We start from the raw sequence: 21,618 nt of genomic DNA on the forward strand, positions 1-21,618 counted from the left end.
ATAATCCAAACAGGCCAAAGTTAGAAGTGCAGCTGCAGAGACTGGTGGATGTGATGGCAGGAAAAAAATAAGAGAGAGATTGGCTCGGCACCAGTAGCTCAGTGAGTAGGGTGCTGGCCACATACACAGAGGCTGGCACCTTTGAGCTCAGCCTGGGCCTGCTAAACAATGACAACTGCAACCAAAAAATAGCCAGGCCTCGTGGCAGGCGCCTATAGTCCCAGCTACTTGGGAGGCTGAGGCAAGAGAATCACTAGCCCAAGAGTTTGAGGTTGATGTGAGCTGTGATGCCACGGTACTCTCTGTCTCAAAAAAAGAAAAAAAGAGGCATTATCTGATTGTACTTCTATTTTTTTTTTTTTGCAGTTTTTGGCTGGGGCCGGGTTTGAACCCTCCACCTCCGGTATGTGGGGCTGGCACCCCATTCCTTTGAGCCACACATGCCACCCCCAGTACTTTCAAGTATTAATATAGTTGAGGTCATCAGCATTCTAGAGCAGGAAGGAGAGGTACTGGCGATTTGAGAAGAGTGCGCCTGTATCAGTCCCTGAGAAAGAATCTATCTAAGGAAGTGTAGAGGATTGTCTGGAAGTATGTATGGTGCCCTCTCACAGTTGTATGAATCCCATGTCAACTTTCTGAGCCATGTTGTCAGGCAACAGGCTCTCATCAGCCCCATATGCCGAGGGTGGCGGGTTCAAACCCAGCCCCAGCCAAACTGCAACCAAAAAATAGCTGGGCGTTGTGGCGGGCGCCTGTAGTCCCAGCTACTCGGGAGGCTGAGGCAGGAGAATCGCCTAAGCCCAGGAGTTGGAGGTTGCTGTGAGCTGTGTGAGGCCATGGCACTCTACTGAGGGCAATAAAGTGAGACTGTCTCTACAGTGTTTGTAGGCTGATAGGAATAATTACCTTGAGCTACATCCAACCATGGCCACACACAAACAAAATGGTAAGTTCACTTACTTTTGCCTCCTTGTTTAATATTTGACTACTTCAGTGACCTAGCATACTTCCAACTCCCTGCTCTTGCTTGTAAAATAATTAGAAGCTCCTACGGGTTGACACAATACTCAAGATGTTAAACTAAAAAATGCTAAGTGCAGAACAGGGTCTATTACCAATCATGTTTTAAAAGGGTAAGGAATATGATACCTATGTGCTGATAACTGCAAAACTAACCTAACCAAAGAGCAAATTAATTTCCATGATGATCATGAAGGAAGTGTAATAGAGCACAAGCACCCTGAGAAGCAGGCATACCTGTATGTGCTGGCATGACTGCGAACGTATCCATCACCTTACAGGAATAAAGTTGGAAGGAAGATTATTTTTGTACACGTGTTTACTTCTTTACTACAAGTATGTATCATATAATAAAAGTTGAAAAGATCAATTTTCTAAGATTGAGCACTCACACAGTTTAGGGATAGGCAGTGTTTGTGGGTCAAGTCCCTCATATCAGAATTTGTGAATGATTAACTGGACACTATGACGCCAGACAACAGAAAGTTAAGTTGGTCTTGACTTCTGGCTCCTCTCAAAGAGCACAAAGTAAAGTAAGGATCTTCAGAAGAGTGGGAAGATGGTTAGGTGATGATGGGCTAGCCTAACATTCACTCATTAACCTTGTCAGCCTAAAATGCTGACTAGTTTCCAACAGTCTTGTATAGAATCCCAGTTCATTAAAATCTAAAACACTTGAGTCATTCCTCAGCTGCAAGAATACTATGATACCCTGAAATCAACTAGGCATTCAGAGGGGGAAATGGAGAAGTTACTTTTTTTTTATTAAATCATACCTGTGTACATTAATGCGATCATGGGGCACCATACACTGGTTTTATAGACTGTTTTGACATATTTTCATTACACTGGTTAACATAGCCTTCCTGGCATTTTTTTATTAAGACATTTATATTCTACATTTAGTAAGTTTCACATGTACCCTTGTAAGATGCATCCTAGGTGTGGTCCCACCAATTACCCTCCTTCCACACATCCTCCCTCCTCCCCTCCCCTCCATTTCCCCTTTCCCCATATTCTTGGGCTCTAATTGGATTATAGCTTTCATATAAAAGCCATAAATTAGTTTCATAGTACTGCTGAGTACATTCGATACTTTTTCTTCCATTCTTGAGATACTTTACTAAGAAGAGTATGTTCCAGCTCCATCCATATAAACGTGAAAGAGGTAAAGTCTCCATATTTCTTTAAGGCTGCATAATATTCCATGTTATACATATACCACAATTTGTTAATCCATTTGTGGATCGATGGGCACTTGGGCTTTTTCCATGACTTAGCAATTATGAATTGGGCTGCAATAAACATTCTGGTACAAATATCTTTGTTACGTGGAGAAGTTATTTAGATGGATTTTCAAAAGTTGGGGATGGAATGCTCCACTCCATTATAAATCTCCTTAAAGAAACCATGAGTTTTCCTTTAATATATTTGTTAATTCAGATCCGTTTTGAAGTTCTTTTATCTTCAGGAGCAATTGTTAGGTTATGGGAGTTAGGCTGAACTTCAGCCAACTCTTAAAATCTGGTTCAAATAAATGCTCTTGAGGCTGGGCGCAGTGGCTCCTGCCTGTAATCCTAGCACTCTTAAGAGGCCCAGGCTCTCACAAGTTCGAGACCAGCCTGAGCCAGAGCAAGATCTCTTCTCTGAAAATATAGCCGGGCGTTGTGGTGGGTGCCTGAAGTCCCAGCTACTTGGGAAGCTGAAGCAAGAGAATGGCTTAAACCTAAGAGTTTGAGGTTGCTCTGAGCTGTGACAGCACAGCACTCTATTGAGGGCGACAGAGTGAGATTCTGTCTCAAAAAAAAAAAAAAAAAGAAAAAATGCACTTGAGACACACAGGCATCCCACAAACCCTGAGGATGCAGTCATCAGCCTACTTGATTTGGGCCAATACTCAAAAAGCCCAGTGTGTAAGTCTGCCTTCACCACACTTCCCAAAGGAACTTGGCTTCCTGAATAGGGGTTGGCCACAGAAAGGTTACTTATTTATTTACTTATTTTTGAGTCAGAGTCTCAAGCTGCCGCCCTTGGTAGAGTGCTGTGGTGTCACAGCTCACAGCAACCTCAAACTCTTGGGCTTAAGTGATTCTCTTGCCTCATCCTCCCAAGCAGCTGGGACTATAGATGCCCGCCATAACGCCCAGCTATATTTTGGTTGTAGCTATGATTGTTGTTTGGCAGGCCTGGGCTGGATTCAAACCCACCAGCTCCGGTGTTTGTGGCTGGCGCCCTAGTCACTGAGCTACAGGCGCTGAGCCAAGGTTACTTTTTCTAAACCCAGAAGATGTATAGGCTATACTCACCCTTCAAATGCCACTAGACACAAAATAATCTGTGTAAAATGCCTGGTACATGGAAATACTCAGTGCTAGACATTATTCAGTATTAGCTATTTCTGCCATTTTCAAGGTTTGAGCATCCAGTATCTACTCTCCTAGTCCCTCTGACTTCAACTCAGCCCTCCACATAATCATTTCAGCACTGAATGCAGTAGAAACTTAAGTTCATTCAAGATATGTCAGCCATTGGCTTTTTTTTTTTTTTTTTTGTAGAGACAGAGTCTCAACTTTATGGCCCTCGGTAGAGTGCCGTGGCCTCACACAGCTCACAGCAACCTCCAACTCCTGGGCTTAAGCAATTCTCTTGCCTCAGCCTCCTGAGTACCTTGGGACTATAGGCACAACCATGTCTATTTCTAGTAGAGACCAGGTCTTGCTCTTGCTTCACTGGTCTTGAACTCCTGAGCTCAAATGATTCTCCGCCCCAGCCTACCAGAGTACTAAGATTACAGGCATAAGGAGCACCCTTAATTCCCTTTTCTATCAACAAGTTTCAGGTCTTACCCAGCTGGACCTGGTGGCTCACACCTGTAATCCTAACTAATCTGTGAGGGCAAGGCTGGAGGATTGCCTGAGCTCACGAGTTTGAGATCAGCCTGAGCCACAGCAAGACCTATCTTTAAAAATAGCTGGGCATTGTGGTGGCCACCTATAGTCCCAGCTACTTGGGAGGTTGAGACAAGAGAATCGCTTGAACCCAGAGTTTGAGGTTGCTGTGAGCTCTGATGCTATGGCACTCTACTGAGGGCAGCAAAGTAAGACTCTGTCTCAAAAAACCAAACCAAATCAAACCAAACCTAACCAAAACCAAGATTCTGGTCTTTGACCTCCACTCATAGTAACTGCACTTGCTTGTGGCTACAGCCTACCACTGCACCAAGAAGTTTTAAATTATCTCTTGGAAAAACACATTCATTCAAGTCTTTCCTCTGACAACACTCTGGATGGTTAAAAAGATTATATACCATGGTTGAGGGTATCTAAAGAGTTCCTCAAGGATCTAAGAGGTAAAATAAGCCAGAAGCAGTGGTTTGCTGCATTAGCAGCATTGTAGACAAAAAAAACCCTTAATAACCCACAACCAAGCCTGCTGAAAATACATACTAGTCGTCCCTCAGTAACCACAGAAGATAGGTGCCAGTACACCTTCCTCCCCAATGTTCAAGTCTTGAAGTCGGCCCTCCATAGTCAGGGGTTTTGCATTCCAAGAACACTGTCATTTCAATTCAAGGATGGGTGAATCCGTTGAACACAAGAGTGAAAAACGGCTGACGCTGAGACCTTTAATTCACCTCTATTTATAATATTAAATACAATGTAAATGTTATGTTAATAGTTATACTATACTGATTTATTTCCATTATTTTTTATTTTTGTATTGCTTTTTAGTGCCCTCCCCCAAGTTAGTTTCACTTTGTGGTTGGCTGAACCCTTGGATACAGAAACAATGTACTTAGAAGTGACCTTCAGCCATAAGGCTGTTTTTCCTTAAAGTATAAAAAAATATGTGACCGTGGGCGGCACCTGTAGCTCAGTGAGCAGGGCGCCGGCCCCATATACCGAGGGTGGCGGGTTCAAACCCAGCCCCGGCCAAACTGCAACAAAAAAATAGCCGGGCATTGTGGCGGGTGCCTGTAGTCCCAGCTACTCGGGAGGCTGAGGCAGGAGAATCGTCTAAGCCCAGGAGTTGGAGGTTGCTGTGAGCTGTGTGACGCCACGGCACTCTACTGAGGGCAATAAAGTGAAACTCTGTCTCTACAAAAAAAAAAAAAAAAAAAAAAAAATGTGACCGTTCCCTACTGTTCAATCATTTAGTTATAATTATTTCCTCTTTCACCTTTTAAGAAAGAGGAATTCTGGTTTAGGAATGACAGAGAATACAAATTAAACTGGGGTCTGTTGCCTTTTCTACTTAGTTATCATTGATCTTTGTATGTTCAACTTTTATACAATTCAAACGTAACCCAAATATACATACTAGCTGATTAAAAATACATTTCAACCTATTTATAGGACAGCACTAGTGCAATCCAACACCCATTTTTGTTCAGACAGCAACACCTGCCCTATTAAATAATGTAATAAAAAGAAAATGTACTTTCAGCCCTACAACAAAGTTCAAACTATAACTGAAACAAATATGAAGATTACCAGGCATGCTTAAAATAATACAACTGCAACCTTCATAAGGTTGTTCACTAAAATGGAATTAACAGTTGTGAAGAAGGAAAAAAAAAAAAAAGACACTAAAATTTTTGTAAAAGTTTATAAAGGCTACAAATATGTCAAAGAATATGAGAATAGATGAAGGTTTTAATGAAAAACAGCTTTGGCTTCTGGGAACAAAAAACTCAAGCCTGTTTACTAAACTTCAGGCCCATTTCTAGCAATACATTTATGGTTGAAAGTAAGGAAATACTTATACAGGACTGGTAAAAGTCACCATTGAAACAAAGGGTCACATGGTATACCTTATTTACCAAAAGCCATGAACCACAAGCCATCGCCACTTGACCAATTTTTCTTAAAAAAATTTTTTTTTAAGTTTTTGGCTGGGGCTGGGTTTGAACCCACTACCTCCGACATATGGGGCCGGCATCCTTACTCCTTTGAGCCATAGGTGCTGCCCGATTTTTCTTAAATTTTTAGTTTAGAAACAGAGCTGTGAGATTTTAACCCTAGATGTAAATTAGAATCATTTGAACAACTTAAAAATACATATGCCTAGACCCTCCTCCAAACAATTTAAATCAGAATCTGTGTAGGCATCAAGGTTGAGACCCGTAAGAATAACATTCTCTTCCTATTAAGGTTAGTCTTTCTAAAAAATACTGACATGTTATACTTCCACTTAAAAAACTCCTGCTCCAACAAATGTTTAATATGCAGCAAAGAAAAAAGCCATGAAATGAGCACTAAGCACATCGTTTTACAAATTCATTTTAGCCTTACAAAGTTCCAAAGGAGCACAATGTAAGGGTATACAGCACACCTCCTAGGGGAGGGCACAACTACAACTTGGACTCTACTTAACAAGGCAAACAATGTAATCTGAAAACAAACAAACAAAAAAAGTTCCAAAGCAAACTTCTGCAAGCCATCAGTATAGACGCAGAACACTGTCTTATGACAAGCATCTGTGCTTAGAATAAGCTTTTTAAGTATTTATCTGAAAATTCTCTGCTACTTTTGTTGCTAATTGAGAAATCAACAATGACGCCCAATTAGTGATCCAACCATACTTATATATTTTTAAATAAATTACACTTCCCAACACATTTTCCTCTCTAATTTCATAAGAACGTAGAATATTAACGGTTTCTAGTTTAGATGGCTAAACCCTAGCCATTATCTACACTCAGACTAAAGCCACAGTAATTATTCTAAAACCGAGCCATTCTTGCTATAATTATGTTCCATCCTGCTAACTACAGATTTAGAAAATTTGTAACTGGATGACAGCACCACATACCGATTGTAAGACATGCATTCCATAAGAGTCAATTATGCTATCGTAAGACCTGAAAAATTGTTGCGTGGTATCTAGATTATTTGGGCATTGAATTAAAACTACTGCACACAGATATGGTAAGCTATTTGTTCAGTCAGAGTGAAAGGACAAAGTAACAACAACAAAAAAAAAAAACAGAAAGAGGAAAAAAAGAAAAGATTTTTTGCAAAAGTAGAAAAGAATAAAATGTAATGTAGAAAAGACTAGCTTTGCTAGGTATTTGGACAGTTTAACTCCACAAGCCACCAAAAACTATCAATTGGATCAGACAAGAGATAAATGTGTGTATCTCAAGCATCTTAGAGGAAATCCTATTCACTTCCTTGTAGGTACCAAATTCAACACAGTACAAAGCAAGGAAATGTTTATTTACTACACAAGTATGATCAAGTGTTCTGAAGTATACCCTAGTAGCTTAAGATATCAATTATTAGTTCCCACAGAAGAAATTTTTAACTTCTAATCCTGTTAAAAGGATAAAGGGGGGGGGGACTCAAGAACTCATTAAATGTTGAACACTTGTCACTTCAATCAAGCGCCACTTTTGTCTTTGGGTGAATGTACATAACACTAAATGAATGATCCAACAAGTCTTCACTAGTATCATTGAAAAAACTTAACACAGGCTAATGCTTTAACAGCTTTCTTATCCAAGACAAATTTAACTGTAAGACCACATGACTTGACAATAAGGTACAAATGTTAAAAATTTGCCAATCTGTCAATTATTTTACAGAGTCCACATAATATTTACATAGCAATAAAATATTTATAACCAGAAACTACACTGAGTGGTGTAAGTAGACACATCATTTAGTTTTTTAAGCGCTATCTGAAAACATGCCATTTTATTAAACAAATCCCAAAGACTTAAGTCTCAAGTTATATATAAAGTTTCAAAATTAAATCTTACTAAAGCAGCACAGATTTCCTTTCTTACAAGCAAGTTAATAAGCAGGAAGAACACACACAAAGAGCACACCAGAAATCCGACAAACATGGAATACAAATAAACCCGAAGTTAATTTGAAGAATGTCAAGGAGTTACCAGAGATTATATAGTGGCCTTGATTTTTATTTTTCTTTACCTAGTAGTCTACAAATTCTAAAATTTAATCAATTGATTTAACTTTTTAAATAAACAGCACCAGTCTTGCCCACTGATAGCATTAAAATTTGATTTTTCTCAGTTCTTAGTTCACAAGTTTATTATGAAAAACACTGCAGTGCTCTTGTGCAGTTAACATCATCTTACAGGAGGGGGTAAAACAGTTCTGTTCAGAACAACTCACCAGGTCTGACAATAACAAAGAACAACATGGGGCTGAGATTTGAGAAGGGAATAAACTGAGTGCAGACAAATCATATAATTAAATTAAATGGTATCCCTGAAATAAACAATTTCAAAACTCACAAGTAGAGGGGAAGCCTTGGTACTTATTTTTACAAATGTTCATTAAGCTCCAATGATTGTTTGCTGCTATCCTTATCTACAGTCATGCTGAATAAAGCTATAGCTAAATGGAAGTTAAATTGTATTCACGTGGTGTTAATGTTTACATCTTATTATCTGCAGTCTCTCAGAGAAAGCAAAAGTAACTATAAATAGTGCTATGCCAGAAACTGGTTTCTTGACCAACAATGTCGCTTCAGCATGCAATGAACTGGTTCATTCTAAAGTGGTCACGGCTGTTGATGACAAGAGGCTTTGTATTTTTATATGGCACATCTTTTGGTCCGTGTGAAAACAAGTTTTTTGAATGTTAACTATTTTCTGACACTTTGGAGTTACTGTTGCTCTTCCCATTTCCATTAGGTCAATGTATGGTTCATGGTAATACTGTACAAGTTTAAAATTTCATTACAGGAAGTAGTCTGGAGTACGACGAGTAACATGTGGCTCGCCTCTACGGGGTGCTGGGTCAAACTGCAAGCTGAAAAACAAGACAGATTCATAGTTTATGTTCCAGACATCTATGTATGTATGATCAAAAACAAGAATAGTATTCTTTTAAGGTTTACATTCTTTCCTATCCATTCCTGATTGAATGTAACAGGATCCTAATGATGAGGGTCTTCCAGAGAGGCTCTGCTTTTATCTACTGGGGTGCCTTTCTTCTAAGATGAATTGAAAGGGCTCTACTAACAGAATAAATTTTTTCGGAAGCTAATGTACTGTATCTGTACTCTCACATTTACCATATACTACATTAATTCCATTAATAAAAATATGGGCTTAAAAGTAAAAACCTAAAAATTCATATTAGGGTCTATATGTTAAAGTTTCTGTTGGTGTGTTTCAATGGTCCAATTCAAGGAAAACTTAAAAATCAAGTTGGAATCTGATTTAGCATGAACTCTCAACCCATTAAAACTATTTTCAGTGGTACCAATGTTATCAAAGGAAAAAAAACTTCAGTGAGGACAATTAAATGCTCAGGTGTAGATACTTACAAAGAGTATTTTAGAGTATCATCAAGTTCCATGATTGCAGCTTGATTACCACAACGATAACAATAGTTTGGAGCACTGAAAATCGTCACTACATTCCTGTCATGGCACCAGTTATATCCCTATAAGTAAAAAAAAGAATATGAAAAACTACTTTGCTCCTTATTTACACAACTTAATGTGACTCCACTCAAAGAGACAAAATAAGATCTCTACTGCCCCCTCAATGGACTTAAGAAATGTCAATGCTTTGTTTCTGAATGATTTTAATTTTTTGTACTTTGTACAACCTATAAAATATACATATATGGGCGGTGCCTGTGGCTCAGTGGGTAGGGCGCCAGCCCCATATACTGAGGGTGGTGGGTTCAAACCCAGCCCCAGCAAAACTGTAAGAAAAAAATAGCCGGGTGTTGTGGTGGGCACTGTAGTCCCAGCTACTCGGGAGGCTGAGGCAAGAGAATCACCTGAGCCTAGGAGTTGGAGGTTGAGTGAGGTGTGTGACGCAACAGCACTCTATTGAGGGCAATAAAGTGAGACTCTGTCTTTAAAAAAGAGAGAAAAAAAAAACCCAATATATATTTTCACCCAAATTTCTAAACTAGTTTTTCCCCCTTTTTCATTATAAAAAGAAAAATACTTTAAAAAACAGCACCAAGCACTAAAAAATAAACTCTTTGTATATCTGGCCTTCTGTAAATGGCAATGTTTCATCAGCCTCTATTACTGCAGTGGCCTTAAACATGGTTTAAAAGAGTATGTAGGCTTGGGGCATTGGCTCATGCCTATAAACTTGGCACTCACTTGGGGGAGGTTGAGGAGGGAGGATCACTTGAGCCCACAAGTTTGAGGCACTCTAGCCTGGGCAAAAGAGATAGACCTGCCTCTACCCCTCTTTCACCCCACAGCCAGAAGAGTAAGTGTTTATATAGCCATTCTCCATTCTTAACAATGGTAAATATCTGCTCCTGGAGACCAGAACTTTTTAACTCTTCTTCTCAGTCACTGGTGAAGGCCCTTATATGCTCACTGCCAGTGTAAAAATGAGACATGCAAAAAAAAAAGAGACACGCCTGTAGGATCTCTGGCTCTGCTTCCTCATAGTCCATCTGAAGGAACTACTTCATCTTTTTTTTTTTTTTTTGAGACAGTCTTGCTCTGCTGCGCGGGCAAGAATGCTATGGCATCACACTAGCTCATAACAACCTCAAACTACTGGGCTCAAGCAGTCCTGTCTCAGCCGCCAAAATAATTGGGATTACAGGCACCCGCCACCACACTCAGCTACTTTTCATATTTTTAGTAGAGACAGGGTCTCCCTATGCTCAAGCTAGTCTCAAAATTCTGACCTCCAGTGTCCTTCCCATCTCAGCCTCTAAGTGTGTTAGGATTACAGGTATGAGCCACTGCTCCTGGCCATATTCTGGTACTTTTTGTTTAGCGTTGTTCACAAATTTCTACCTTTAGCAAAATCAGACTTTATTGACAACAATCACAGCTGTATTAGTATTAATCTCAATAGACTCTTAATTTTAAAAGTATGCTCATCAATGTTCTATGCTAAGAATCTTAGCCTGGTTCCCCTTTACCTTCTTTCAAACCACTTCTAATCCTACCATTTGAAAGACTTAATTTCTCACTAATTTAAAATTCCCTAGTATCTCTTTTTCCTTAAAGTTTACTAAAAACCGAATCATGTGTCAAATAATAGAACATACCTCCATTACCAACTGGTGAGCTCTAGACACCAATGTGAGGCCATTGGCATGATTAAATGTCTCAGAAATATCTTGCCCAAAGGTATAACCAGCTCCTCGAGGAGATATACCCCAACCACCACGGTCATCTGGATCTGACCACAGCAAGTCACACATTGGACCCTAGAAAGCAGATTCAAGTTATAAAACGCCCCTTTCACAAAAATGGTTAACATATAATTTAAATAATTCATCAGAAGGAACACCCTACGAAGTCACACTTTTTGAGTGTTTTCTGAAAATAATATAATGTGCAATTAGTCATTAAATATCTATGTTAAATAAGATTTCCCAGAAGTCATTATGAGGCACAGGTGACAATAGTTAGTGAGTCTCCAATAACAACATGCCGTAACTAACCAATCTGCTTCTAGCATGCAAATTTCAACATTAGGCAGAGGCCCTGAAAAGATAACACAGGTCCTGATAAGCCCATTTCTATAGCTGTTGTGATCTTGGCAGATTTCTTGTCAGCTTCTTCTGAACAATGGGGTAGATAAGAGTGTACACCACTAATGGTGCTGTTTTTGAGTATTAAATGAAAGAATACATGTAATTAAATTTCTCCTCTCCATAAAAGTTTTCTGAAAAGATTTCACTATCAAGTAGAAGTTATACCTCATGGGGAACTTCTTGTAGGCGATCAAGGGCTCTGATGTGATCCAGTGTATCTATGGATGGCGAGAGGCCACCATGTAGACAGAAGATCTGAAAGGAATGGTTTAAAATGTTAGCCTCACCTAAAAGTAACTTTGATTATTACAAAGTAAGCTGCAGTACTGAAGTAGCCTCAATGGCCCCAATGGTGTTTCCGTGCTCTGCCTGAACAAGGGAGTCTATCTTTGTTCCAGCCCACTCTAAACTATAGGCAATCCTAGGGTTACGAACAATATAGGTTCTGTAGGTTTGTTCTTCAGTTGAATTTGTACGTAAGTTGGACAGGTACATTTACCTATCGCTGTATTGAGTACACTCCCTTTCTTTCTGATAAATCACTGCTATCACATCCAGCCTACATCTCAATCAGCTCCTTTGAGAAAACATTCATTCCTGCCCCCTAGAGGCAAATATCTTCATACTTCTAGAATTTTCATGCTTTTGTTAACAGATCATACTTGTACAATTTTCTGGCAAGTTCTTCCACCTACACCTCTACCCAGACCAATAAATAGCTCATTTCATCTCCCTTTTCCAAAAATAGCCTGAGACTATGAATAGACTACAACGTACATTCCTGTGATTCTACCATACAGTTCAGTGCCAGATACAAAAAAGGTACAAATTTGATAGAATTATTGTCTACTAAAAAATTGGATGAATGTTATCAATAACTACCAAAAAGTATCTCAAAAGGGATGTGGGAGTACAAAAAAAAAGTCACAGATCTCAACATTAATCAAGCAGATTCCTGAAAATAATCAGCAACAGGAGTTTTAAGGCCCACATACCTGTCCATCCACCAAGGCAGTGAGAGGAAGATAGTCAAAAAGATCTGTAAAGTATTTCCACACATTTGCATTTCCATATTTTCTTAAACACTCATCATAAAAACCATAAACTTGTGTGATCTGTCTGCTCTCATGATTCCCTCGAAGAATGGTGATGCGTTCACGATAACGAACCTAAAACAACAAAATGGAACACATAAACCACTAGCTTATTTAAAAATCAAATGAAAACCTGGAAACCTTTTTTTTTTAATTTTTTTGTAGAGATAGAGTCTCACTTTATTGCCCTCAGTAGAGTGCCAGGATGTCACACAGCTCACAGCAACCTCCAACTCCTGGGCTTAGGCGATTCTCTTGCCTCACCCTCTCGGGTAGCTTCTACAGGCACCCACCACAACACCTGGCTATTATTTTGTTGCACTTTGGCCGGGGCCAGGTTTGAACCCGCCACCCTCGGTATATGGCGCCAGTGCTCTGCCCACTAAGCCATAGGCGCCGCCCTATTTTTTATTTTTTTGAGACAGTCTCACTATGGCCACACTTGGTAGAGTGTCACGGCATCACAGCTCACAGCAACCTCAAACTCTTGGGCCTAAGCAATTCTCTTGTCTCAGCCTCCCAAGTAGCTGGAACTACAGGCGCCTGCCACAAGTTGTAGTTGTCATTGTCGTATGGCAGGCCTGGACTGGGTTCCAACCTGCCAGCTCCAGTGATGTGGCTGGCGCACTAGCTGCTGAGCTATATAAGCGCCAAGCCTGGAAATCTAATAAATTTCAAAATATCAATGGGATACAAGTGTTTTTGTTACACCGATGAATTGTATAATGCTGAAGCCAGGGCTTTTAGTGTACCATCACCAGAACAGTGTACATTGTACTGGATGGGTTAAGTTTTTTTTTTTTTTGAGACAGAGTCTCACTTTGTCACCCTTGGTAGAGTGCCATGGTGTCACAGCTCACAGCAACCTCAAACTCTTGGGCTTAGGCGATTCTCTTACTTCAGCCTCCCAAGTAGCTAGGATTATAGGCACCTGCCACTACGCCTGGCTATTTTTTGGTTGCAGTTGTCATTGTTGTTCAGCTGTCCAGGGCTGAGCTTGAACCCGCCAGCCAGGTGCATAAGGCTGGGACCGTAAAGCACTGTGCTGTAGGCGCTGAGCCAGGATAGGTAAATTTTTATCCCTGAACTCCTTCAGCAAACTTTCTTTTTTTTGAGACAGTGTCACTTATCGCCCTCAGTAGAGTGCTGTGATGTCACAGCTCACAGCAACCTCCAACTCCTGGGCTTAGGCGATTCTCTTGCCTCAGCCTCCAGAGTAGCTGGGACCACAGGCGCCTGCTACAATGCCCGGCTATTTTTTGTTGCAGTTTGCTGGGGTTGGGTTTGAACCTGCCACCCTCGGTACACGGGGCCAGTGCCCCAGTGAGCCACAGGCGCTGCCCCTTCAGGAAACTTTCTATAGAAAAAATTCAGAGTTGTAATTTTGTTGAAAAAATATCACACATACCCAGTAAATTTATGTAACAATCACCACAACCCAGTTTTAAAAACGTTCCATTACTCCAAAAAGATCCCTCCTGCCTATCTGCAGTCATTCCCCACTCCTACTCCCAGCTCTTGGCAACCACTGATTTACTGTCTCTTGAGATTGCCTTTTCTAGAAATTTCATATAAACGGAAGACAAAAATGTAGTCTTTTTTTTTTTTGTAGAGACAGAGTCTCACCTTATCGCCCTCGGTAGAGTGCCGTGGCATCACACAGCTCACAGCAACCTCCAAATCCTTGGGCTCAGGCAATTCTGCAATTCTCCTGACTCAGCCTCCCAAGTATCTGGGACTACAGGCGCCCACCACAATGCCCGGCTATTTTTTTGTAGCAGTTTGGCCAGGGCTGGGTTTGAACCCGCCACCCTCGGCATATGGGGCCGGCACCCTACCCGCTGAGCCACAGGCGCCGCCCCAAAATGTAGTCTTTTGTACTAAAGATCACTTAGAATATTTTTTGAGGCTCATCCATGCTGCAACATGGATCAGTAGTAGCGTGTTCCTTTTTATAACTGCACAGTATTTCATCCAGAATGAACCGGTGACTGTTTACAGTTTTGGAGGGGCTATTATGAATAATGTTGCTATAATGTTGCATGTACGTTTTCATGTGGATATATGCTTTCACTTCTCTTGAGCGGATTCCTAAGGTAACTGCTGGGTCAGATGGTAGATTTATGTTTAACACTTTGAAAAACTGTGAAACTGTTTTTCAAAGAGCTAGACCATTTTACATTCTCATCAGCAATGTATTAAGATTCTACTCTCTCATACTTACCAACACTTGGTCTTTTTGCAGTTTTTGGCCAGGGCTGGGTTTGAACCCGCCACCTCCGGATTATGGGGCTGGGCCCTACTCCTTTGAGCCACAGGCGTCGCCCCCAACACTTGGTGTTAATCAATTTTACTAATACATAGTCATTCTGACAGGTGTAAAACAGTATCTCAATGCAACTTTAATTTGCATTTCCCAAACTGAATGATACCGAGCATCTTTCTATGTACTCTCTCTGACCAACCATTCATATATCTTCTTAGGTAAAGATATATATTCAAATACTTTGTCCCTTTTTAAATTATCTGTCTTACCATTCAGTTGTAAGAGGTTTTGATAAAAATATTTAAATACAAATGCTTTTTAGGTGTTTTGAAAAACAAAAAACCTTTATTTTGATGAAATCCAATTTTTTACAGGTCATGCTTTTATCATCATATCTAAGAAATCTTTGTCTAACCTTAGATCACAAAAATTTTTCTTCTATGTTTTAACTCTAACTTTGGTATCTTTACCTCTTACAGTTTGGTCTATGATCCACTTTGATACATTGGTTCCAGCAGCATTTACTCAAAGGACCATCTCTTTCCCCAGTATTTGTTGACTAGGGTTGCCATAACAAAATATCACAAAATGGGTGGCTTCAACAACAAAAATTTATTTCCTCACAGTTCTGGAGGCAGAAATCCAAGATCAAGGTATCAGTACAGTGGGTTTCTTCTGAAGGCCTCTCTCCTTGTGTCTTCCCATTTCCTTTCCTGTATTGCTAATCTCCCCTTCTTTTTTAAGACCACCACTCCGCACACTAGATTAGGGTCTACCCACATGACTTCACTTTACCTCAATTATTTCTGCAAAGGCCCCAGCTCCAAATATAGTCACATTCTCAGGTCCTGGAGGATCAGGACTTTAACATACGAATTTTGAGGGATATAATTCAGTCCACTACACCCCTATTCATGAATTCTTAAAAGTAGTACATTCCCTTCTCTTCCAAGCACTGGGATTTATACAGGGCTGTTTCCTTTTGTTTTTGTTTAAAGAGACAGGGTCTCACTCTGTCTCCCTGGCTGGAGTGCAATGGCAAGGTCATAGCTTATTGTAACCTTGAACTCCTAGGCTCAAGCAATCCTCCCACTTCAGCTTCCTGAATAGCTAAGACTACACACACACCATCATACCTGGTATATTTTTTCAAAGTTTTCTGTAGGGATAGGGTCTTAACTATGTTGGCTCACACTGGTCTCAAATTTGTGGCCTGAAGCAATCCTCACACCTTGACTTCCCAAAGTGGTTATTAGCATTAGCCACTTTGTCCAGCATGTACTGGGCATTATGCACAAGTTAGCTTGCAATCACAGCAGAAATCTTCCACCCTCAAATCTAACTCCATTTTATACAGGCAGAACACAGTGACCTCCAAAACTATTCTGTAGCACTTTACATGACTCGGATATTAATCATCTAAAATTCAACTCTTTCTGAAACCATATGTCACTGCTTCTCTAATACTAGAAAAGTCTGTGGCAGCCATTCTGTCTTTCTGAATATTCTTTAATAAAAATGAGGCTGTTGAGGGGCGGCACCTGATGGCTCAGTGGGTAAGTCGCTGGCCCCATATACCGAAGGTGGAGGGTTCAAACCTGACCCCGGCCAAACTGTAACAAAAAAATAGCCAGGCATTGTGGTGGGCATCTGTAGTCCCAGCTAATCGTAAGGCTGAGGCAAGAGAATCGTGTAACCCCAGGAGTTGTAGGTTGCTAGGAGCTGTGACGCCACAGGACTCTACCGAGGGTGACAAAGTAAGATTCTGTCTCTCTTTAAAAAAAAAGAGGCTGTTGCCTAGGAAAAGAAAAAAAATCTCTCTAAAAGGTAAAGTCAAACAATTTCTTTTAAAGGAAAAACAGCAGACTCCTGCTACCCTAAAAGCTATTATACTGTGTTTCACCTTCAAATGTCTCAAAGATATAACTGAGATACGTACAATTTTGCAACTTGCTTTCTTCAATTGTCATTTTTACTGTTCTGGGTTATGAGGTCATGCTTAATGGCCTATTCCACTGAGATAAACCATAATTTATAAATAACCACTGTTAAGTATTCAGATCAATTTTTTTCTTCTCTAATATTAAAGATAATGCTTTATCTTGTTTTCACATAAATTACTCTTTTCCTCAGTAAAATTATTATAGGATGACTGTGTCATAGGATGTAAACAATCTGACATTTGATATGCTTATACATTTATACTTCAGAAGTATCTAGAATTATATTACCTAACCATACCCAATTTACTGAACTAAAATTTCTATTTGATTAGACTCTAAAAATAATACGACTAAGACCTTCTCTTCCTTTTGTTTTTATTCTATACCATCACCTGATTCAAACGCCTATGACGGGTAAGTCTAAAACCTAAATGTTTCCATTCCTAAGTGTGCAAATTTGTTCTACGAGTTAACGCTCACATACAGAAAAATCACAAATCACTGGGGAAAAAAGGAGATTCAAGAAGATGGTCTTATCCAGTTCAAAATGCCCAAATATAAAACTCAAATTACCTTGAGAGCTACAAGCAGTGTAACTGTTTCAACTGAATAATATCCTCTGTCAACATAATCTCCCATAAACAAGTAATTTGTATCTGGTGATTTGCCACCAATTCTAAACAGTTCCATGAGATCATGAAATTGCCCGTGCACATCTCCACAGACAGTGACTGGACATCGAACCTCCTGCACGTTGGATTCTTTCGTCAGGATTTCTTTAGCCTACAAATGGAGAAAAAAAGTAAAGCAATACTTTATCAAACAACACTAACAAGGTCATGGTTACTTACAATTTAATGTAGCTTAAAGAGAAGACTCAGTATAAGATGAAGCTGTTTTTTGATTCTACTAAAATAAGCAAGATATGACAAGATTCCATCCATTACCTATTTTACCCCTGGTATGGGGGGATGCGTATCAAGACGCATATCCCCATCTTCATCATCAATATTAAGAGGTTTTTTTTTTGCAGTTTTTTTTTTTTTGTTATTAAATCATAGCTGCGTACATTAATGCAATCATGGGGCACCATACACTGGTTTTATAGACCATCTGACGTATTTTCATCACACTGGTTAACATAGCCTTCCTGGCATTTTCTTAGTTATTGTGTTAAGACATTTATATTCTACATTTACTAAGTTTCACATGTAAAAATATGGAACGCTTCACGAATTTGCGTGTCATCCTTGTGCAGGGGCTATGCTAATCTTCTCTGTGTCGTTCCAATTTTAGTATATGTGCTGCTGAAGCGAGCACAATATTAAGAGTTTTTAAGCATATCAAACTGCCATCTAATTAAATACTAAACAGATCATTATTAGCACCTATACATGATCAATGAAAATGGAGCAAGACCTTCAGTTGTCTACTTCCTTAGCTTTGGAGTTCTAACTACAATGCTAGCACTGCAGGATTCCAGTCTCATAAGAGGCTAAAAGTCCTGCTTGACTTTTCAAAAAAAATTTTTTTGAAGGACATTAACATTTTGCCTGTATTTTAATGCATTTCTTTATACCCAAATACAAACTTTTTGGATGACAACTTGGACTGTTTGAAATACATGTTTTTACAAAATTAATTGGCAGCAAATGCAATCTCCCATGTAATCGTAAATTCAGAATACACACATAAAAATATGTAAGACCCCACCCCTGTCCTCAGGGAGCTTACAACCCAGAAGTATGTTTAAAATTAACTTCACACACACACAGTGTAACCAAACACACCATTTGAGGTGTTAAATACTATTTTTTTTGTAGAGACAAGAGTTTCACTTTATCGTCCACCGTAGAGTGCTGTGGCGTCACACAACTCACAGCAATTCTCTTGCCTCAGCCTCCCAAGTAGCTGGGACTACAGGCACCCACCACAATGCTCGGCTATTTTTTTGTTGTTGTTGCAGTTTGGCCGGGGCTGGGTTTGAATCCGCCACCTTCAGAATATGGGTCGGCGCCCTGCCCACTGAGCCACAGGCACTACTTTTAAGGGCAAAGTAACATTTCACTCAGTACAAACCCTATTATTCATTCAATAAACATTTGCTGATCATTTACTATATGCTAAAAACTATGAAGTGCACTGGGATAAAATCACTTGGTTAACCACGTGAGTGACAACTATGTGCCAGGCCCAGTGCTAACAACTGGACATACAATGGTGAATAAGACAGGTCATTCCCAATGCAACAGAGAAGAGACCAAAAACAAGTAACCAAGTAAACAAAAATACAGGCTGTGTTAAGTGCTATGAAGGAGTGCTATAAAGAGACAGGGTAATCAAGAGAGACCACTATGTGAAGTGTTGCTAATGAGCCGTGATAACCAAGGACAAGGATTAGGTTTAAAGCAATGGTATATAATTTTAAGTGTAAACTCAACAAATCCCAATGCCGGGGGCGGCCCCATATACAGAGCGTGGCGGGTTCAAACCCAGCCCCGGCCAAACTGCAACAAAAAAATAGCTGGGCATTGTGGCAGGTGCCTGTAGTCCCAGCTACTCGGGAGGCTGAGGCAGGGGAATCGCCTAAGCCCAGGAGCTGGAGGTTGCTGTGAGCGGTGTGATGCCACAGCACTCTACCGAGGGTGATAAAGTAAAACTCTGTCTCTACAAAAAAAAAAAATCCCAATGCCCAGGTTCTCTTCCCCCAATTAAGTTAGGATCTCTGGAGTGGTATCCAAGCATCAATAATTAAGATTCCCCTTTCCTCCATCAATGTCTCCCTAGGTGGGATCAAGTTTCAAGCATTTGGAGGAGCCTATTTCAGGATGCTCACCAACCACTGACACTCCAAAACTAATTACTAATTTGATCAAATATTTCACTACGTTTAAAAAATCTCTCCACTGTACTTAAAAAAGAGAGATATCCTAAGAAAATATGTATAACCCAATGTTATCAAATTCTACTTTATTTTGAAATTTTTCTCTACATGATAATTTTAACTTCTCCTAATTATTACTAAAAAGCAGAAGTTCACTGACATACTCCATTACCAAGTCTGTCTGGCATTAACACCATGTCTAGTGTTTTTAGTACATAGTACATATTAATGAAAATAGCTGAGAATGGAATTGTAAATTCTATACTTCAAAGAAACTGACAAAGAAAATTCAGAAAATTTTAAAGGACATGATACCAAACAGTCACATACCATGTAAATCTTGCTGTGATGTAATTTTCACAATTCAATCAGAAGTTAAATTTCAAAGTATACCTCTGGACAGTTGCTGACATGTAAGGCAATTCTCTACATAAATATAAAATACTGCCATCCCGATCAGGACTGCCTTATTATAACCTATTCAAAATTTCTATTCAAATCATGAAAGAAAAATTAAGCCTAACTGCTGTTTCTTCCTTTTATTTCATTTCAGCAAATCACGATGATAAACACTGTTTATTTTAAAAACTACGTAAGTTACATGATAATACATTCTTATAAAATATTTTGTTATACATAAAACTTAACATCCCCTTTGACCACGCCACTATCTCACTCCTCTCGGGCAAAATAACCACCAAAAGCCATTTTGATGTAAAGATGATCCTTAACAATGAGGATGAGCCCTTCACAAATATCCTAAGCTGAAAGTGCATTTTAGACTCAAGGTATTTTCAACTTACAGTGGTTAAGTTGTGAATCCTAGCAGCACCTAAGGGAACATCTTTCTAGGTCTCCTGATGGGACCTCTACTGGGTCATCTCTAGAGCCTCCAGGCTGTCATCAACACCAGTTTCAAAGGTGGCTAAAAGTATAGGCAGAACCAGGATTTGAAAGTAATTTCATTAACAATAGAAAGTTAGTGGTTTTTTCCTACTTTTCAATAACCACCTTTTTGCTCTCTGGCATTTTGACTTCTATAATTATATACCAAGGTAGAAGCTAAAGCAAAGCACAAACATCAACCTTTTTCTGCTTCCCCTAAATATTTTTCCAGGTCTTTGAATTTCTCAACATAACAAATATTTAAAAATAAATTTTTAAAAGTTTCAAAAATAATGTAATTAGCACCATATTGATTTTGATATATCAGAACTCCTCTGAAATGCAAATGGTGGTATAAGCTGGAATAAATGAATTCAAGCAAAAAAGATTCAATATAAACTTCCCAGAACAAGATTAAAATTGGAAATAAGCTATTCTATTAATAAGATCTAATCACAACAAGGCATGGTGCAGCTTAGCACTCTAAGAGGCTGAGACAGGATATTGACTTGAGGCCAGGAGTTCAAGACCAGCCTGGGCAACATAGCAATATCCCACATCTATAAAAAACAGAAAAGTTAATGGGGCATGGTGGTGTGCCTGTAGTTCTAACTACTCAGGAGGCCAAGGCAGGAGGATCTTTTGGGCCTAGGAGTTAGAGGTTACAGTCAACTATAATCACACCACCATAGTCTAGCCTGGGCCACAGAATGTGATCTTGTCCTTAAATAAATAAATAAATAAATAAATAAATAAATAAATAAATAGGCCAGACACTGGCTAACGCCTATAATCCTAGCACTCTGAGACGCCAAAGTAGGTGTGAGCTCAGGAGTTCAAGACCAGTCTGAGCAAGAGTAAGACCTCATTTCTAAAAAAGCCAGGTGCTGGAGCAAGTGCCTGTAGTTTCAGCTACTTGGGAGGCTGGGGCAAAAGGATTGTTTGAGCCCAAGAATTTGAGGTTGCTGTGAGCTATGATGCCACAGCATCTACCAATGGTAACCAAGTG

At 39.6% G+C, this 21,618-nt stretch overlaps 1 protein-coding gene and 1 non-coding gene across 2 annotated transcripts in view; both read right to left on the reverse strand.

The window, feature by feature from the left end:
• Positions 1–8,066: 8,066 nt before the first annotated feature.
• Positions 8,067–21,618, reverse strand: part of PPP2CA (protein phosphatase 2 catalytic subunit alpha) — a 29,986-nt gene continuing 16,434 nt past the window's right edge. Inside the window, exons 2-7 of the mRNA XM_053566142.1 lie at positions 17,414–17,623; positions 12,533–12,706; positions 11,703–11,792; positions 11,046–11,207; positions 9,331–9,449; positions 8,067–8,810 (exon numbers count right to left, since the gene is read on the reverse strand). Of these exons, the coding sequence (XP_053422117.1) occupies positions 8,738–8,810; positions 9,331–9,449; positions 11,046–11,207; positions 11,703–11,792; positions 12,533–12,706; positions 17,414–17,623 (828 nt within the window). The 3' untranslated portion in view covers positions 8,067–8,737. The remainder of the gene's footprint in view (positions 8,811–9,330; positions 9,450–11,045; positions 11,208–11,702; positions 11,793–12,532; positions 12,707–17,413; positions 17,624–21,618) is intronic.
• Positions 18,054–18,160, reverse strand: LOC128569477 (U6 spliceosomal RNA). The gene has a single exon (XR_008375412.1). It is a non-coding gene; the product is annotated as a U6 spliceosomal RNA (small nuclear RNA).

Source organism: Nycticebus coucang, chromosome 17 (genome assembly GCF_027406575.1).
Source record: "Nycticebus coucang isolate mNycCou1 chromosome 17, mNycCou1.pri, whole genome shotgun sequence".
Taxonomy (NCBI): domain Eukaryota; kingdom Metazoa; phylum Chordata; class Mammalia; order Primates; family Lorisidae; genus Nycticebus; species Nycticebus coucang.